Raw genomic sequence first — 21,709 nt, 5'->3', positions numbered from 1 at the left:
TCTCTCTTTAAAAAAAAAAAAAAAAAAAGAAAGGAAAATCTAGGCCGGGCATGGTGGCATATGCCTGTAATCCCGGCGCCTCAGGAGACTGAGGCAGGAGGATCACAAGTTCAAAGCCAGCCTCAGCAAAAGCAAGATGCTAAGTAATTCAGTTGAGACCCTGTCTCTACATAAAATACAAAAAAATAGGGCTGGGGATGTGGCTCAGTGGTTGAGTGTCCCTGAGTTCAATCCCCAGTACCAAAAAAAAAAAAAAAAAGGGAAAGTCTAGTATAAAATAGAACACACACCCCTCTCTTAAACCTCCTCCTTTCTTGACCCAAAATTACAGAAAGACTGTCTCCAGATTATTAACTGTAACTTTTCCCCTCTGAATGCTATTCCTTAAGGGTGTACTTACACCACACCTCTCAGTTCAGCAACAGAATTGCCAGTAATAACGTAACACCCCTTGCTTTTAAATGCTGGGCATTTATGTGAACTATCAACTATTACCTCCATTTACAGAGGAAAAAGAGAAGATTCCTTACTTATCCTAAAGTCCAACAACAAAAACTCAAGTGGGCTGCAATTTGCCTCGTCCATCAAAACCTGGATTTAATTCCCCTAATATATGAACCCAGACAGGGTACAAAGAAAAAAAAATCAACAGTTAGTTAGTTTATCTTCAATATTCACATTCCTAACTATATTCCAAGAACCAATCACTTTAGTGGAAGTGATTCACAAACAGTTATGGCACCAAAAATCTGCAGGCCAAAGTAAATACTGCCACTCATTTCTTATCAATTTATAATGCCAAAAATACACAGCACCCCCCCAAATATACATGATCATCTTGTCATCAATTTCCTATTAATTCTCAGTAATACTGTTAAACCTTTCTAGTTTGATCTCCTTTGCATTAATAAAGAATTCTCCCTCTTTCTCTTCTCCTAGTCTTGTCCTTAACCTAAGTAAAACTAGCTGTCTTCTGAATAAAGTACCTGCCTGATAATTTTCAAGTAGAGAATGTCCTAGGAGTATGAAGATTTCTAAGTTCTCTTAAATCCTCGCCTATTGGATATGACTGCTTTTATTACTCCAAAGCAAATCTCCAGGCCCCTTCCCACATTCATGAAATATATATAGCCTACTTCTCCAATAACTGATACTGCACCAAGGTATTATCTTCCATGTTCCATTCAGCACAGCCTTTTTTTTTTTTCTCCTGCTTGTGGTAATGTGGATTGAATCCAGGGATGCTCTACCACTGAGCTACAGCCTCAGCCCTTTTTGAGATACTATCTAAGTGACTGAGGTTGGCCTAGAACTTGCATTCCTCTTACTTCAACCTCTAGGAATAACTGGAATTAAAGGCATGCACCACCAAGCCCAGCATAAACAATTCATTGATCTCTATCTATGACCTTAACCTCAACTGTGTTGCTGTATCCTAAATTCTAATATTCCAACTCTTAGCCTATAACTTCTTCTTTTGCTTTTTAAACTCATTATTCCTATTTAGAGAGTGGGCAAACCTCCATTCTATTGATTTCATATTCTCCCAAGTTATCAGTTATTGTGCTCAATTCATACTTCCCTTCACTCATTAGACAAAATCCCACAACTAGCTCATAGCATTTTTCTTCATCATCTTTTCTCATTTCCTCAGCCCTCTGGTTCAAACTTGTCTACTGCCAACCCATATTATTTGTTTCACCATATTTGAGGGTGGGGGTAATGCCAATCCTAACTCACTACATTCTATGTTACCTCAGTATGTTATTTAACACTTAGAACCTGTTTTTGCCATCTATACATTGGGATAATATCTACCTTTTCAGGGTTATTTATTTATTTTGGTGACACTGAACCTAGGAACCTAGAGCGAACTAGGCAAATTTTTACCACCGATACATCCCAAGCCCCACCTTTATATGCATGTATAAACGAACATGATCTAAAATAACCTCATGAAACAATTCTTAATCCAAAACCCTCTGATAATTTCTACTGTTTAAAAAACAATAACTAGGGGCTGGGGTTGTGGCTCAGTGGTAGAGCACTCGCCTAGCAGGCGCTAGGTCCTGGGTTCAATTCTCAGCACCTTATAAAAATAAATAAATAAAAACAAAGGTATTGTGTCCAATTACCACTAAAAAGTAAATATTTTTTTTAAAATGACTAGAATAAGACTCCATATGGAGAGTGACAGTATGTTTTAAATTGTGTGGCACACAAGAGCCATACAAAATTGCCCCTAAATGTTGTCAATGATGTTTTAATACTTATTATAATAAAAGCAACAATTAAATTTGTTTTCTAGTTGTGCTCTGATCAAAACTATACACAGCCAGACACAGGGCACATGCTTGTAGTCCTGAAATACTCTGTAGCTGTAATTTCTAATTCAGGTGAATAAAAAGATGAATATTCAATGTGTGCTATAGGATGACCTAAAATATTCAATGTCTAAGGCCAAATTACTTACAGCCATAAGCCTGAGACTTAAGCCACTTTAAAAAAAAAAAAAAAAACAAGCCTCCTTTCTCTTGGAGAATTTTTTTTTTTAAACTATAAACACAAAAGGCAAAGGTCAGGACACATTTAATCCCACACACTTACCAGAGGGCATGGGTCCTCCTGATCATGGACTGGAACCTCTAAAACTATGAGCCAAAATAACCTTTATATAATTTAATTACCTAAAATATTTTGTTACAGTAAAAGCAGCTGACTAATTCAAGTAAGACTCTCAATAGAAGAATGTACAAAATTCTACAAATTAACCCAACGTCAACTTCTACATGTAAGAAATAACAATCATTTTCCTTGAAAAATGCAACCATCTCACCATTTGCCGATATTCCCGAATCATTTTTAGTTTGTCTTCTCCTCCCTTGTTTTCTTCTTTCTGTTCAATGCTGCTGATTATTCTCCAAGAAGCTCTTCTAGCTCCAATCACATTTTTATATGCAACAGATAGGAGGTTTCTTTCTTCAACTGTCAGCTCCACATCCATCCCTGCTACTTTCTTCATTGATTCCACCATTTCTAAATGGGAGAAACAAAATCAGTCCACACAAACTTAAAAATCTTTGTTAATATCCCTTTCACAGTGCCCACTCCCTTCCCAAGTTAACAGAAAGCAAGAGCTAAAATATTTAACAAAAATAGGGGCTATGTGTATAGATCAACAGAAGAGCACATGGACCCTGGTTGATTGATCCCAGGATCAATCAACAGCACCTCCTTGATGTTAACAAAAAAGAAATTTTAACAAAAATAACCTCATAATCATAAAAACTAATGGGACAGAAGGACCAGGAAAAAGCCACCTATAATCTTATCTACTGAGACTGACTGAAGTCAATCTCAGTCAAGCTCAAAGTAAGCCTTGGCAACTTAGCAAGATCCTGTCTCCATAAATAATAATGATGATGATGATGATGATAAAATAATAATATACTGGGGATGTAGCTTAGTGGCAGAGCACACCTGGGTTCAATTCCTAGTGCTGTGGAAATAATAAAAAATTAGAAGAGGGCTGGGGATGTGGCTCAAGTGGTAGCGCACTCACCTGGCATGCATGGGGCACTGGGTTTGATCCTCAGCACCACATAAAAATAAAGATGTTGGGTCCACCAAAAACTAAAAAATAAAGAATATTAAAAAATTCTCTCTCTCTCAAAAAAAAAAAATTAGAAGAGCCAACAAGAGAATATAGAGCATAAGTTATATGGAATCAGGAAAACTTCATGCAATGTCTAGTATGATTTATATTATGATTTGGAGGCATCTCAAATTAAATAAGAATATACACCTATCCATTCTCCAGTCAAAGTAATCAGGCTGGCAGTTTGAGAAAAGGATTAAAAATTTACAGGCTCTAGCCAAGCACAGTAGCACACATCTGAAATCCCAACAACTGAAGGATGAAGCAGAAGGATCACCAAAGTTCGAGGTCCCAAGCAAATTAGCAAGACTCTGTCTCAAAAATAAACGGCATAGGGTTGTGGCTCAGAGGTAGAACTGTTGCCTAGCATGCGTGAGGCACTGGGTTTGATCCTCAGCACCATATAAATATAAAGGTATTGTGTCCACCTTTAAATAAAAAAATATATAAAATAAGAGATCCGGGGATGTAGCTTGTAGGTAAAGTGCCTCTGAGCTCAATTCCCAGTACCCCATTAAAAAAAAAAAGTTTACATATTCTAAAACATGCTGCCTTACAAATAACTACAAATTGAACTGTATTTCAAAAAAACCTACCAAAATCTCAAGAGGAAGGGGGGATTCATTCAAACAACAAAAGTATACTGAGCACATGAGTCACAAGTACAAACCTGTGATTGGGGTGGGGGTAGGGGATTTGAGTCAGGAGTACTTTACCACTGAACTATAATCCAATTCTTTTTTTCTTCCTTTTCTTTTAAGACAGGGTCTCACTAAGTCACTTAGAGCCTCACTAAATTGCTGAGGCTGGCCTCAAATTTGCAATCCTCCTTCCTCAGCCTCCTGAGTCACTGGGATTACAGTCATGTGTCATGGTACCCTGGCAAACTTTTGATGTTTCTAACCCTCCTTTTAGAAAAGCATAATCTACCTAAGAATTCATTCACTGGTAAATCGCTAATGGTTACTATCTGTTACCACTAGGTGGCAAGCAAAGAAAAGGGCCCAAATAATCTTTGGAATATCCCAATACTTAAAAAATACGACGAGAAAACAAAGAACCAAAAACAGCTCAATAATACAAAACAAATGTATTAACAACAAAAATGATGCTTTTAGAAAAGACTTAATGCCATCACTATCAAGTGGCTCTCCATGTTTACAGATTCAGAATTTTTGGTGATGAGACATAAAAATCTGTTTTTTTAACAAGCATATATTAATTCCTTAAGCATAAGGATACCTTAACAAATAGGTAAAATGACAGCACCTTCACTGTTTAACAGTATGGTAAAAATAAGGAAGTCTTCCAAATGTGCAACCCCAGGAAAATGCCTCAAAAACCATCCCTTCAGCCGGGCACAGTGGTGTATAAATTGTACTCCCAGTTGCTGGGGAGACTGAGACAGGAGGATTTTTTAGTTCAAAGCAGACTTTGAAACTTAGCAACTCAGTGAGATGTCTCTAATAAAATTTAAAAAGGGCTGGGAGGTGGCTCCGTCGCGCAATGGATAGCGCATTGGACTTCTAAAAAGGGCTGGGGATGTGGCTCAGTAGTTAAGTGATCCTGGTTGAATCCCTGGTCCCCCCCCCCCCCCGCCAAAAAAAATCATCCCTTCAGAATACCAGAAAATAGAAGTATTAAGATGCAATAAAGCTCTTTAGAATACAGTTTAGCAGTTTGGCTTTTTTTTTTTTTTTTAAATAACCATTATGTGACCAAGCAATCACAGTTCTAGGTATTATCCACAAGAAAGGAAAACATTATCTTCATAAAGACTTTTGCATTATGTCAATAGCAATCTGATTCTCCTAACAGCAAAAATGTGAAAATAACTCAATGTGCATCAAGAAGTGAAATGAATAAACTGTGGTACACACCTATATTACAGATTAATTAAAACTGAAAGATAATTAAGGTAAATATCAAAAACACTTTTAAGTGAAAAAAGACATTGCATGGTTCCATTTGAATCAAATTACTTAGTTAATTTATATTTGGTACTGGTAATTTAATCCAGGAGTGCTTCACCACCGAGCTACAACCCCAGCCCTTTTAATTTTTTGAGACAGGGCCTCACTAAGCTGCTGAAGTTAGAACTTGCAATCCTGCCTCAGCCACCCAAATTGTTGGGATTACAGGTGTGTGCCCAGCACGAAGACTAAGTTTGGAGGCAATGGAGTTCAGTTCAGTTCCATTCCGGCTTATTTTCAAAAAACAACAAATTAAACATACCTGAGAAAACCAGTAATTCAATTTTCCAAATTGGTACAAAGTATTAATAAAATAAAGTAACCCAGATATACCAGAAAGTATCATTATTTATTTTTTTATTGCAAGATTATGCATTATGTATGAAAAAAACTAAACACAACTATCTAATGATACAAAGTTTTACCAGTGATTTCTGGATACTATTCCAAATGATTAATCTAAATCTATTTTTCATTTTGCTGTGCATTACAAAATTTCAACATTTTTTGAGGGGGTGGTGTTAAGGACAGAACTCAGGGCCTTGTACAAACTGAGCAAGCCATAAAGCACTAAGCTACAGCCCTATCTATACCCAACAATGAACATTTAGAATTTTATAATACAAGGGAAGATGTATTTAAAACAGTGATAAATCTACTATTCTAGATTCAACTATATAATTACCTTCATTAGTGACAAAACAATGCAAAGAGTACTATGTGGTAAAACTATAGAAACAGTAATTATCCCTTCATTAACTAACAGCTTTACTGAGATAAAACTTACATACTATAACCATTTACACATTTAGAGCACACAATTCAATGGTTTTTAGTATATTCATGTAATTCTACAACCATTACCTCACTTCTAAAAGAAAAACCCCAGAACAATTAGAAGTCATCATTTACCCCCAAATCCAACTACTGGGGGTGAGGAGAAAAATCAATCTATTTGGTTTCTATAAATCTGTATAATCTAGAACTGTGCATGTGGTACTTGGTGACTGGATTCTCTCACATTGCATATTTTCAAGGTTCATCCACACTGTATTAATACTTTACTTACCTATGTAAATATACCATTTTATTTATCCATTCACCAGATAATAATATTTCCACTTTGCTATTATGGATAATGCTACAATAAACACTCACGTAAAACTTTTTGTGTGGATATATGACTTCAGTTGTCTTGAGTACATAACTAAGAGTATAATTAACTCTTTGTGGAAGAATACACCAAACTGTTTTCTACAGGGGCTGTGCAATGTAGGAGGATTCTAAACTCCACATCCTCATCTACACTTGCACCCCACTCCCTTTTTAAAGTGATCATATTGTGTTTGAAATGGTATCTCACTGGTGTTTTGGGGGGAGGGGATTTGAACCAGGGCCTCAACCATGCTAGGTTAAGACCTCTACTACTGACCTGCACCCCAATTGTTGTTCTGATTTGCCCTTCCTTGATGGCAATAATGTGTTAAGCATTTTCATGTGCTTATTAGCCATTTGTGAACCTTCTTTTGGAAAATGATAATTTAGACATTTTGCCTATTAGTTAATCTGTGTTACAGTTACAGTGGCACACACTTATAACCCCAGTGAGAAGCTGAGGCAGCCTCAGCAAATTTATTCATTTGTTTTTTCGTTTTGGTACTGGGGACTAAGAGGAGCACTTTACCACTTAGTTACATCCCCAACCCTTGTTTTATTTTTTTATAAACAGTCTCAATAAATCGCCAAAACTTCACCTTGAACTTGGCATTCTCCCGCCTCAGCCTCTTGAGGCGGGATCACAGGCATGTACCATCATACCCACCAAGTGTTTAGATCCTAACAAACTTTTCTTAGCCCTCCCACGTTTGGGAATTTAACCATTACTTTAGGTAGTGTACTAACAGCATTAGCATGAATAAGCAGCTTCTTAATACCCCCTAAATTCCTACAACCAGTACTGGGGCACTCTCAAGATTAGAGTGTCATTCTTATCCTTTTAACACCAGCAAAAGAAATAATATGAACCACAATATACCCCAAAATCTTATAGGAAAGCTCTGATTTATCCCAAACTCTAGAACCATGTCATTAAAACCTGCATTAGAGCAGGGCAGAGTGACTAAGGATGCTGAGGCAGAAGGATCACAAGTTTGAGGACAGCATCAGCAACTTTTAGCAACTTGTGAGAGACCTCAGTGGTAAAGCTGACATAGGGTGAATAAGAGAGAGAGAAAGAAAGAAAACCTGAGTTAGAGTCAGGCAGTAGCACACACCTGTAATCTCAGTTGTGAGGGAGGCTAAGGTAGAGAATCACAAACTGGAGGCCAGCCTCAGCAACTTATTATTATTATTTTATAAAAAAGGGCTGAAGATGTAGCTCAGAGGTAAAACATCCCTGGGTTCAATCCATAAGACAAATAACAAAAAAAACCTTCATTAGTACAAAATTAACACCACCTATTATATTCATATAAAATTATTCAGCACAACCAGCACATCATGAAATCTTTGCTGCAAATATTTTGTCAATGTGACAAACATTTCTGGTGTCGAGGAAAATTGTTTTAAGTATCTGCAGCAGGTTTGATCATAACTTGTAGAACAGAGGACTCCCAACTCAAGCAAGTTTGGTGTATGAAGTCTGGGAACAATGAAAATACCTGCTGTATAAATTCTGAATCATCTCAAGTTAAAGAGCATATTAAATCAAACACAATAAGTCTGTTTTTTCATGGCTAACTTTCCTTCCTCCCTCTGTGACAATAATTTAGTTAGATATCTACAACATGGAGCCAGTTTATGTTACTGACAGAAGAGTCAAATGTTTCTTCACCTTGACCTTCATTAACTTTGATCCTTGATTTTGCACATTCATTCAATAACTCATTCACAAATAAAACACACCATGATCCTTGATTTTGCACATTCATTCAATAACTCATTCACAAATAAAACACACCATGCTTCCTAGGTATTGCACCAAATGCTCTGATTGTATTAATGCATCCAACAGACTTTTGGAACAAGTAACAGTACTCTCTCCCCTTTTGTATGAGGAAACTAAAAAATATGGTTTTTAAACTTGTTCAAGATCACATCAGTGGAATAAAACTAGACAATCTAACCCAACTAGTGTCTTCATTTAATCACATTTGGATTTGAATTCATGTGTATGGGTATTCCATTATTTGTTCCAATAAGAACAGATGTGAGTGGCTAGAAGTAAAGCTCAGTGGCAAAACATGTGTTTAGTATGCATAGGACCCTGAGTTCAATTCCCAGTACCAAAAATAAGAAAAATGAAACACTGACTAACTGGTTTTTATATCTACCAGAGGCACAAACATTTAATATAGAAACATGTATTTTGGGGACTGAGAATGTAGCTAAGTGGTAAAGCAGTTGCCTAGAACATGCAAGACACTGGGATCAATTCCCAGTACAGCGAAAAAAAAAAAAAAAGTTTATTCCTGTTTATAACACATTTTTTTCTACCTAGAAATTAACCCTCTAGACCCTTATCTCCAAAAAGCTTACTCTCATGCCACTAATTTATTACTCTACATCAACATCCCAATAAAACATGATTTTCCCAGATTGTCCCTGCCAGCTAGTAAAAGTAAAAGAAAGTCTCTGGTGAGTTTTTAATTACTTAAAGAAAGTAAAAAAAAAAAAACTAAAAACAGTAGCACACGCCTATAATGCCAGCTACTTGAGAAGGTGAGGAAGGAGGATCACAATTCTCCACAACAACCTGGGCAACTTAGCAAGACTCAAAACTTAAGGGCTTGGAGTGTAGCTCAGTAGCAGAGCACTTACCTATCATGGAGGAGGCCCTGGGTTCAATTCCCAGTATCACAAAAACAAAAAAATCAAAAATGGGGCATCAAACTGACAAGTTATCAAAAAACTCAATTCTACAGTTTCTAATGAGATTTAGGTCAGGATGGAAGCAAACAGTTCAGAATCAGTGATGGGAAAAAACAGCACCCTTTGTACTGGTTTACAGAATTAATTACCTCATACCAAAGCCTACAGGGTCATAACCCATCTTCTCCCAATGTGGGAAAAAAAAGTGTCCAGTATTAGAACTACAAATCCTAATTTTAAATAAAGAAAACTGAATCGAAGGGTAATCTGCTTTAAGTCACAAAACAGCAAAACAAAAATCCAAACCTAGACAATGTAACTTAAGCACCTGGAACCTAATCACCACTCTGACTTTCTGAACCAAGTATTTGTTATGGTTTGAATGAGAGAGGTTTCCCAACACCTGTAATCCCGGAGGCGTAGGTAGCTGAGACAGGAGGATCCTGAGATCAAAGCCAGCCTCAGCAATGGTGATATACTAATAAGCAACTCAGTGAGGCCCTATCTCTAAATAAAATACAAAATAGGGCTGGAAATGTGGCTCACTGGCCAAGTGTCCCCGAGTTCAATCCCAAGTACAAAAGAAAGAAAGGAAATTTGTCACTCAAGGTTCTAAAGAGCTGTTTGGTTTTTAAGTTAACTGGCCAATGACCCCTTGCAGAGGAAACTACTCATCCCAGCCCTCTGGATCAAATTTAAAAGTCTTACTATGTGAAGCCTTCTTGCACTCTCATCTAGGTTCACACTTCAGTATTGAGGATTATTACTATTTGTCTTCTGATCAAATATTACCTTTCTACAAAGGCATGAACTATATCTTCATCCCTACATTCCCAGAAGAACATAATATCTAATTACAGAAAAGGCACACAAGGGGTTGGGGTTGTGGCTCAGAGGTAGAGCACTTGCCTTCCTTGTGTGAGGCACTGGGTTCGATCCTCAGCACCACATAAAAAAATAAAGATATTATGTCCACCTATAACAAAAAAATAAACATTAAAAAAAGACACAAATATTTGATGAAAGAATTAAGAGGCTAGATGAATGTGTTAGAAATGGAATATATTTTAAGCCAGATGCAGAGATGAACACCTGTTATTTGGGAAACTGAGGCAGGAGGATTGCAAATTCAAGGACAGCCCGGCAACTTAATGAAAACCTGTCTCAAAAAAAAAAAAAAGCTGGGACACAACACAGCTTACTGGCAAAACACCCATGTATTCAATCCCCAGTGCCCCCCACACACACAAAAATTAAAACACATGCACATTTATTTATTAAACTGACCTATAAGTCCTAAAGTAAAACCTCTGTAAGGATCTCTCTACACAAAAACAGAATTCTGATACTTTCTGGGCAATTTCAACAGACCCGACTTCTACAGTCCATTATTATTTTATGGGAAATTTAGTTGTATCTGTCCCTAAAATCTCTAAGACCCTAAAACTCATTTGGAGGGTTGAGGTCTATTCATCAACTATGTGTTACAGTAAAATTTAATATATGTGTCCTATGTTACCAGTTTAGCAAAAGTGCCTAGAGTCATAATATTTCCAATTAACATGGGGTTATCACATCTACAAAGACATTATACAAAACATCTACTATTACATAAATCTTAAATCCTATACATGGAGTAACTAAAAGAAAACCAAGAAGATTTCCCAGAAGAAGAAATTAAGACATTCTGAGATATTCTGAGACCTAATAAGTATATATCTAGAAACTTGCTGATTTTTCTAATATCGTATCAAAAAAAATAAGACTGTGTAGGGTTACAACTTGTCTTCACACAGAAGAGTGGCTACAGTAAAAAGGGAGAGAGAGACATGAATAAGCCCATCAACAATATCGAAAAGAGACAAAATGAGCTGGGCATGCTAGTGCAGCAATTGGGGAGGCTGATTTCAAGTTTGAGGTCATCCTTAGCAACTTAGTGAGGCTGTGCCTCAGAATAAAAAAGAAGAAGGGCTACAGATGTGACTCATTGGGTAAGTATTCCTGGGTTCAATCCCCAGTACCCCAAAATAAAAGAGTTTCCTTAACTATTATGTCAAATGGAAAGAACTCAAAATTACTTTAGGGATGGTACATTAAGTCTGGGGGCCAGAGATATAGCTCATTTGGTAGAGCGCTTGCCTCCCATGCATAAGGCCCTGGGTTCAATACCCAGCACGGCCCCCACCCCACCCCGCAAAAAAAAAAAAAAAAAGGATGGTACAGAACTATCATGGGAAGAGCCAGGGAAAATAGCAGAATACCACTGGGCATAGTGAGGCACTCCTGTAATCCCAACAATTAGGAAGGCTGAGGCAGGAAAATTACCAAGTTAGAGGTCAGTTCAAAGCTTTTAGCAATTTAACAAGACCCTGTCTCAAAAAATCAAAAGGACTGGGGATATAGCTCAGTGATAAAGGGTCCCTGGGTTAAATCTCCAGTACCAAATTAAAAAAAAAAATTAAATCTCTGTAAATTGTAAAACTGTAAAATTCACCACTTCACAAAAATCACCTCAGAGCCACCTATAAACCCAGCAGTTTGGGAAATGAAAGCAGGAGATCACAAGTTCAAGGTCAGCCTCAGTAACTTAGCAAGGTACTAGGCAATTTTTTTTTAATATTTAATTTTTTAATTATAGTTGGACACAATACATTCTATTTTGTTTATTTATTTTTATGTGGTTCTGAGGATCAAACCCAGGACCCCGCACTAGCACTCTACCACTGAGCCACAACCCCAGCCCCAGTCCTAAGCAATTTAACAGGACCCTTCCTCTAAATAAAATATAAAAAAGGGCCGGTGATGTTGCTCAGTGGCTATGAGTCCCTGGATTCAATCCAGGTACAAAAAAATAAATAAAAACCATCTGGGTAAAAACCCAACCACATCAGTTTACGGCTATCTGAAATTGTAACTTTTAAAATCTAGCCTGGGGTTGTGGCTCAGTGGTAGAGCACTCGCCTGGCACATGTGAGGCACTGGGTTCAATCCTCAGCACCACATAAAAATAAAGATATTGTGTCCATATACAACCTAAAAAAAAAAACCCTACTATATTACATGCACATGATAACGGAAGGAGTGTATCCCAAAGAAAAAAATAATTTAAAAGTAACTCAATGAAACAGAAGCTCTACAAAGAGTTAAGTAAATCCATTGTTGAAATAGAAATGTCAGCATTAAGACCTTCACTTTTAATAATGTCATGTATAATTAGAAGAAATTAAAGTCATTGTCATTCCCTCACAGTTTCCTTTATATCATGATGGTTACTACTTTTTAGATGCTTCACAAAATAAGCCTCAAAATATTATAAACATACATGAATGAACTGCACATGTGGTGTGACTGTACACAGTGTATAACCAGAGAAATGAAAAGTTGTGCTTCATTTGTGTACAACTAATCAAAATGCATTCTATCAGATATAACTAATTAGAACCCCCAAAACTTGTACATATAAACAGAAAAAAAATTCCACAAGAGAAAGCTATTCTTAGGAGATAAAATAAAAGCATTTTTCAAGTTGCTGCATAATGAAGAAAAAAGGATTTGGTCCTTTGATGGAAATGAGAGATAAAGTGGGAGTAGAAGGAATATCAGTAGTCTACATTTTAGGAATACTTCAGGTTTAAGCTTATCAGAGAAAACCTGTTAACATTGAGAGCTTAAGATCACTGGATGAAGAGGAAACACTTTTTACGCCGTAGAAAAAATGTTTCAGAGAAAAAAGGCACAACAGATAAGGAAATATGATCTATCATGGGGACAGGGGAGATTCCAAATGACATAAAAACCAAATCAGTGCTAAAAACAACATTGGGAGGAATGCCTATATTGAAGACCAAGGGAATATTAAAACACCAAAGATGAAAGAGCTCAGATGGCCAGAGAACTCCATGAACCAATACCTTCCTTAAAGTCACAAGTTTCAAAGTAAGTGGTTTAGAAAGGGATACAAAGGATCTCCACCAGAGAACTAGGCTGCACCAGGGGAGTTTATGATTCACTCAGAAGCCATGAAATACAAACGTCCTTTATATAGCATGCACATATTTAACGTACCAGCCAAAGAATTGTATTCATTCTTAAGAGAAACTGGCACATAATTTTGGAACAGCTTTGCCTCCCCTAAGATTCTATAAGGCAAAGAAGCCTGGATGTATTATACTTGGAATCTCAAAATTGAGAGCATAAGAGACAGTAAACATGTTTTTAACATTTCTAAACTGATAATTCAGGTTGGGGATATGTCCCATTGGTAAAGCATTTGCTCAGCCTCACATGTCTAAAGTGCTCTACCACTTTTTATGTGTAAGACCCTAGGTTCAATTCCTACAGGGGTGGGGGGTGCGGGTGGGGGTGGACTCAAAGTTCTGATTTGCAAATAAGAATTCTATATTTCCCCCAATAGGGGAACTGAATTTCAGACCACTGAATTCTGAACACAACTAAGGCTTATTTCTTCCTCAACATGTCTGAGGGTCCACCATTTTGTAGCTATAGTTGTACCACCTGCTACTTGAAGACACCCTGGTCAAAAAACCAAAAGAACACAGAATAACCAGGAGACTTTCAACCACTTTTGCATACACTTCCTGCTCATATTTTACTAGCCAAACACTCACATGCTCCTGTCAATTAAGTAAAAGAGGCTGGGAATTGGGGACACTACAATGTTGCCATGTGCCCCCTCAAAAGCCAATTAAACCATACTTTAAAAGTTTGTGAGTTGGGCATGGTGGTAGGTGTTTGCAATCCCAGCTACTCAGGAGGCTGAGGCACGCAAATCTCAAATTGTAGGACAGTCTGAGCAATTTATGAGACCCTGTTTCAAAAAAACAAAATAAAAAGAGGGCTTGGGCACATATCCAGACTTGATACAAGGACCTCTAAAATAGCTGCCAATCAAATAGTCTCCTATCTCTTTTTAAGTCATACAAAAGTAAAACATCTCAACAGTACTACTAATGCACCAAAATTCTTTCAGCTCTTAAAACAGTGGAAAGAAAATTGGGAAACACTGTGTAGTTGTAACAAAAAAGGATAACTGGTAAAAGGATCAAAGAGAAATGTTGGCACCATTAAAAAAATGAAAGATCAAGGTCACAAGAGCAAACAGAGGGGCATACCCCAAGGTGACATTTTCCAGCTCACGTCCTAATCCCCCAATAAAACAAATTATCTCTCACACACATACACACGTGTAAGCAAGCAGCAGTATGATGATAAAGGTGACCAGTTATTAGTCTAGGTAAGAAAGACAGTAAACCAGGTAAGGTAGTGCATATCCTAATCCCTACAACCCTGGAAGCTGAGCAAACATTGCAAGATCAGCCTCAGCAACTTAGTGAGGATGTAAGCAATTTAGAGACGCTGTTTCAAAATAAAAAATAAAAAGGACTGGGGATATAGCTCAATGGCAAAGCTACCCTGCGTTCAACCCCTAGAGAGGAGAGAGGAGAGAGGAGAGAGGGGAGGGGGAGGGGAGGGGAGGAGAGAGAAGAGGGAGGAGAGAGAGGGAGGGAGAGGAGGGAGAGAGGGAGGAGGGAGAGGGGAGAAAACAATATTAACTATTTTAGAGGAAAGCCCTGTGCTCGTTCCCCCACATCCCTGAAAATTATTTATAAAATAGAGGGTCAGGGTTGGGGCTGTAGTTCAGTGACAAAGCACTTGCCTTTAATTTTTTGGGTCATTTATTTTCTTAGTCTCTACTTTTTATCTCTAACTTCTGTTGGAGCCTCAACTTTTTGGTTCTACTGCGGCCAACTAGCTTCCTTGCAGGCAGTATTCCTGCATGTGTGAGGCACTGGGTTAGATTCTCAGCACTGTAAATAAATAAATAAAGGATCATGCTGCTGCACTGCTAAGTTCCAAATCTTTTTTTTTTTTTTTGGTTGTAGATGGACACAATACCTTTATTTATTTTTTATGTGGGGCTGAGGATCCAACACAATGCCTCACATGTGCTAGGCAAGCCCTCTACCACTGAGCTACACCCCCAGTCCATAAGTTCCAAATCTTATCCAGTCTTTTATAAAACTTTAATCCTGTATATTTCAGAGTTAACAGTGATATTTTCTTTAGCTCATCAATTTTCTATTTTCTATTTTTTTGCGCTCCTAGGTGATTTGACCTTGAACTCCTGGATTCAAGTGATCCTCCCACCTCAGTCTCCCAAACAGCTGGGATTACAGGTTTGCACCATCAGCTCAAATGCTAAAACTTTCAAAACACAATAGTCTACTAGCCAGGGATGGTGGCACATGCCTGTAACCTCAACAACTGGGGAGAATGAGGCAAGAGGATCCCAAGTTCAAAGTCAGCCTCAGCAATTTAGAAAGCAATTTATCGAGATCCTGCCTCAAAAAATAAAATAGCTCAGTGGTTGAGAGCCCCTGGGTTGAATCCCCAGTACAAAGAAAAGGAAGGGGGGAAAATATCCTACAATATTTTTCTTTATTGCAAAGTCTGGTGCTGGGTATTTTTTTTTTAAAGAGAGAGAGAGAGAGAGAGAGAGAGAGAGAATTTTTAAATATTTATTTATTTTTTAGTTTTTGGCGGACACAATATCTTTGTTTGTATGTGGTGCTGAGGATCAAACCCAGGCCGCACGCATGCCAGGAGAGTGCACTACCGCTTGAGCCACATCCCCAGCCCCTGGTGTTAGGTATTGAATCACACTAGCTAGGAAAGCACTACTACCAATGAGCTACCCCCAGACAGCCCAACATGGATTTCTGTTTTTGTACTGTGTATTTAACCCAGGAGTGCTCAGCCACAAATTTAATTTTTTTTTTTTAATTTTGAGACAGAGTCTCACTAATTTGTTTAAGGCCTTGCTAAGTAACTAAGGCTGCTCTTGAATTTGCAACCCTCCTGCCTCAGCCTCCCTAGTGGCTAGGATTACAGGCATGCACCACCACCATACCCAGCTCTGCTGCTGCCACCTCCACCCACCCACACCATTTTTTAGGAGAGGGTCCCAATAAATTGCCTAAACTGGCCTGGAACTTGGAATCTTCCTGCCCAGTCTCCTTAGTAGCTGGAAATACAATTGTGCACCACCATGCCCAGTACAGCTCAATAATCTTAATACCAATAATACATTCCCTAAAAAGAGGACAATGTAAATTGTTTAGCCTTAAAAGACCTTCCTTCCCTGACCGTCCACAATCTCCTACCAAGATTCTACAATTTGGGGTGGGGGTAAGGGAATCCCTCTTACTCCACTGAAACAGATATATCCTCTCAGAATTTAAGGGAATACTGCCTGCAAGGAAGCTAGTTGGCCGCAGTAGAACCAAAAAGTTGAGGCTCCAACAGAAGTTAGAGATAAAAAGTAAAGACTAAGAAAATAAATTACCCAAAAAATTAAAGTATGGAGAAGAGGAGGAGAGCAAAGTCAACTTTTTTTTCATCATTTTTATTGAATTACATCATCAAAAGGTAGGTTATCAGAGTTGGGCATGGTGGCACAATCCCAGCAATTTGGGAGGCAGAAGCAGAAGATCTCAAGCATAAGGTCAGCCTCAGCAACTTAAGAACATGTCTTGAAATTTTTTTAAGGGGAAGGGGATCTGGGGATGTAGTTCAGTGGTAAAGCACCCCTGGGTTCATTCCCCAGTACCACCTCTGCCTCAAAAAAGAGAAAAAAAAAGTTATCTTCTAATATGATCCTAGTAGTTCAGTACCAAAATCAATTATTTGACTTTTCACAATGGATAAAAATGTTTCATAAGGGGTTGTAGCTCAGTGGTAGAGAGTTTGTCTCGCTTGAGTGTAGCACTGGGTTCGATCCTCAGCACCACATAAAAATAATACAACTAAAGATATATATATATATATTAAAAAAATACAAGTATTATGTTTTGCAATTTCAGTATTTTCTAACAACCCTGTTAATAGACAATGCAGACATTAATCTCCATTCTACAGATGAGGAATCTAATAATTCCAATATTTTTGCATTTTACCATATCTGCCAAAATATGAAAGGCATAACTCCTTATTCAAATATAATGTCTCCTCCAAATACTGTATGCAAACGAAGAATTAAACATACTTCATATTGCTTTATATAAAATCCTGACTTAATTATAAATCAAGACTTTCTATGACAGATTTGCAGTTTCTTTCTATTTAAATATTTTTGTAGTTGTAGATGGACACAACATCTTTATTTTATTTATTTTTATGTGGGCTGAGGATCAACCCCAGCGCCTTACACTTGCTAGGCAAGCATACTACCCACTGAGCCAAAATCCCAGCCAGATTTGCTGTTTCTGAAGATCACTTGAAAATGCTGTTGAAGATCACTTGAAAAGCAATAAATTCAAGATTAAATTTCAAAAACCATAAACCAGGGGCTGGGAAATAAAGCCTGGTGGTAGAGTGCTTGCTTAGGATGTGGAAAGAGGCCTTGGATTCAAACCCCAGCACTGCAAAAAAGGAAAAAGATAAACCAGGTACGTTTTCTGAACTGTATAGGATTCATTGTTCTAGACAGAACAGTCTCAAAATAAAAAGGGCTGGGAATATGATTAGTGGTTATGCGACCCTAGGTTCAATTCCCAGTACCCAAAAATAAAAACAAGGGGCTGGGGATATAGCTCAGTTGGTAGAGTGCTTGCCTTGCATACTAGGTTCAATCCCGAGCACCACAAGGAAAAAAAAAAATGTGGAGAAAAAGTTCTGATCTTAGCATGTTTGCTAACATCTGGATCTATTACATTCTAAACACAAAACTAGTAGTTATAAAGAAACCACCAATTTGACTTTGACACCATCAGACTGACTGGTTGTATGCCAGCCAGTAAGTTCTATTTTCAGCCACCACCATATCTTTGACTTTTTCCATTCCCCTTCTGATGGGTAAAGGGACAAAGGAAATCTTCCACTTTTCCTTTATCTTGTGTTATGCTAAATGCTAATCTTATTTGAAAAAGAAAAAAAAAAACTTCTGGGGATGAAGAGCTAATATGTTAAAGAGATGAACAAAGTTTAGGAAATCTGTCTGATTAAGAGAAAACTAGCGTAAGAAAACAAATGGCAATAAGTAGGATGACTTAGGGCAAGTTTGTGGCCCAGGATGATCCCAGTTTTTATGCCAGCTTTTCCAGAACAATTATGAATTAGTATCCCCTCTTTTCAAAGTGTTCTGATTTGGAAGGTAAATTAATTAATTGTGCATTATTAGTTGGTACTATTTAGTATATTTAGATGAGCTTCTGAAACTGTTCCTAGGGGTGTGATTAAACACGCACATTTGGTTAATGAGGTCAAACCACAATATTATATTGACAAGTATTTAATTGTATCCAAGTGCTAAATGCTCATTTCAAAAACATTAATAATTTTTTTGGGGGGTAGGGGCAGTTTACTGGAGATTTAACACAGGGGTGTTTTTTAGGGCTGGGATTATGGCTCAGTGGTAGAGCGCTTGCCTAGCATGTATGTGTGAGGCACTGGGTTGTATTCTCAGCACCACATACCAATAAATTTTTTTTTTAAATTCATCAACGAATAAAAATGTTAAAAAAAGAATAATGATTTTAGACAGGCACACACCAGACTTGACTTGGTAGGCTGAAGCAGGACGACCTCAAGTTTGAGGTCAACCTAAGCAACTTAGTAAGACCCTGTCTTAAAAATGTTAAAAAAAAAAAAAAAATGCAAAGAACTGAAGACAGAGCTTAGTTGTACAAGAGTTCATTTCCTACTAACCCCTTCCACCAAAACACCATTTGTTGCTATTCCTCACTGTTCCTTAATGGACTGTTTTACAGAGCTACACAACTTGCAACAACATTTATGAATCATACATATGCCAATGGTATCCCGTCCTCAAAGTTCCGGCATCTTTTAAAAGTATTTGCTAATATAAAACAAAAACTCGGGCTGGGGCTGTAGTTCAGAGGCAAAGTGCTCACCTAGCATGTGTTCAATCCTCAGCACCACATAAAAATAAATAAATAAGTAAAGATATTGGGTACAACTACAACTAAAAAATAAATTAAAATAAATAAATAAAACGAAAAACTCATGCCATCAGCCATATTCTAATATAAACACCACGATAAACTATGGTTTTTAAGAAAGGTAGGGGTTATGGAACCTGCATGTGAACACACACATTCTCTTCGGAATAGATTTTTTTTTTCTTTGGGGGGGGGGTGGTGCTGGGGACTGAACCAAGGGCTATGTGCACATGAGGAAAGCACTCTACCAACTGAGCTATATCCCCAGCCCCTCTGGGATAGAATTTTAAGTTCTCAAAGACAGCACACTTTCTTTAGAAAAGTGTGACAATATTTTATCTATAATTACAGTGGATACTAGACAAGTCATAAACATAAAGACGCTACTTGAGGTAATCACTAAATGAACATAACCCATTTTGCTCCCAAAAGGCTTACTTGGTTACTAACAGAACTTTTATCAGTGGGTAAAGAGAAAGAGTGCTGGTCTGAAGGTCAGCAGACAAATTCTGACTTTACCATTTAATAGTTGCCAACAGAAAAATCTTTGATATGGTTTCAAATTCAATTTCCTGAACCATAAAAGGAAAGTAACAACTCTACCTTAGTTCAATATTGTTACATGAATTAAGTAAAAACTTTCTGAAAATGGTCTGTGAGTTATGATGCTCTATATAAATGTGATATTTATGCAGGCACAGTGGTACATGTCAGTAATCTGAGTGACTCAGGAAGATCTCAAGTTTGAGGACAGCCTCAGCAACATGGCAAGACCCAGTCTCAAAAAATAAATAAAGGAGGCTGGGGTTGTGGCTCAGTGGTAGAGAGCTTGCCTCGCATGCATAAAGCACTGGGTTCAATTCTCAAAACCACATAGAGATAAATGAATAAAATAAAGGTCTATCAACAACTAAAAAAAAAAAGATTTAAAAAGAAATAAAGGCGGGATGTGACTCAGTGGTAGAGTGTCTGCTACCACGTGCAAGACACTGGATTCCATTTTCAGCACTGCATAAAATAAGCTAAAAAATATTTTAATAATTTTTTTTTTTTTGGTACTGAGGATTGAACTCAACAACTGAGCCATAACCCCAGTCCATTTTTGTATTTTATTTAGAGACGGGGTCTCACTGAGTTGCTTACCACCTCACCATTGCTGTGGCTGGCTTTGAACATTTGCTCCTCCCAAGCCGCTGGGATTACAGGCATGTGCCACTGTGCCTAGCTAATAAATAAAAAATTTATAAGGGCTGGGGATATGATTCAGTGGTAAAGCATACCTGGGTTAAACCCCTAGTACAAAAATAAAATAGTATTTAATAAATACAACATAAAAGTTTTAAAATTTAGCCATTATCTTATGCCTGTCAGTTTGTGTATACACATGTACTTCATTTTCTTCCCTGCAAAGTTAGTATTTTAGTCTTTTCCAAATTCATACTTCAGATCACCTTCTGAAAGTATTAAAGCAAATTTATAAAATTAGATACATTAATTTACTGGGCTGAAATTTCACTTACCAGAATCAGTTTAAAGACAAGAAACTTTAAAATTATTTTGTAGGGCTGGGGATGGATGTAGCTCAATGGCAGAGTGCTTGCCTGAAGTGTGCAAGGCCCTGGGTTCAATCCCTACAACTGCTTAAATAAATAGTAATGCTATTCCTTTGACCAAGTTATAAAACAATTATGAAAAGTCCATTTATATGGATTTTCAATGTTTGCTTGCACTTAACTGATTCCAAAATTTGCTCAGCTTAAATACTTGTCATAAATGTTCTTCCTGTACCAGGGTTCAAAGACCATTTTATAGGAAGATTAAGAGTAATTACAGTATTTAAAATGTACTCATCCACCTTGAATTGTAATGTTTAATGATTTCATTATAATTCAAAATTGTGTAAACCAGAATAAAAATGAAGTATGCATGATGCTGTATAAAGATCTAGAGTACGGGGGCTGGGGTTGTGGCTCAGTTGTAGAGTGCTCACCTTAGCATGCCTAAGGCACTAGGTTCAATCCTCAGCACCATATAAAAATAAAAAAAAATAGGGGCTGGGAATGTGGCTCAAGTGGTAGCGTGCTCGTCTGGCATGCGTGCGGCCCGGGTTCGATCCTCAGCACCACATACCAACAAAGATGTTGTGTCTGCCGATAACTAAAAAAATAAATAAATATTTAAAAAAAAATATATATTTAAAAAAAAAAAAAAAAAAAAAAAAAAAAAGG

The 21,709-nt window shown here is 37.4% G+C and overlaps 1 protein-coding gene across 1 annotated transcript in view; it reads right to left on the bottom strand.

Moving 5' to 3' along the window:
- The window catches only part of Ywhae (tyrosine 3-monooxygenase/tryptophan 5-monooxygenase activation protein epsilon), a 35,760-nt gene that overhangs the window by 6,662 nt on the left and 7,389 nt on the right, over positions 1 to 21,709 (bottom strand). Inside the window, exon 2 of the mRNA XM_048792672.1 lies at positions 2,790 to 3,036. Coding sequence (XP_048648629.1) covers positions 2,790 to 3,036 — 247 coding nt within the window. The remainder of the gene's footprint in view (positions 1 to 2,789; positions 3,037 to 21,709) is intronic.

This window comes from Marmota marmota, unplaced genomic scaffold (genome assembly GCF_001458135.2).
Source record: "Marmota marmota marmota unplaced genomic scaffold, marMar, whole genome shotgun sequence".
NCBI lineage: Eukaryota > Metazoa > Chordata > Mammalia > Rodentia > Sciuridae > Marmota > Marmota marmota.
Note: the sequence above shows the minus strand (reverse complement) of the source record. Positions and strands in the feature narration are given on the sequence as shown.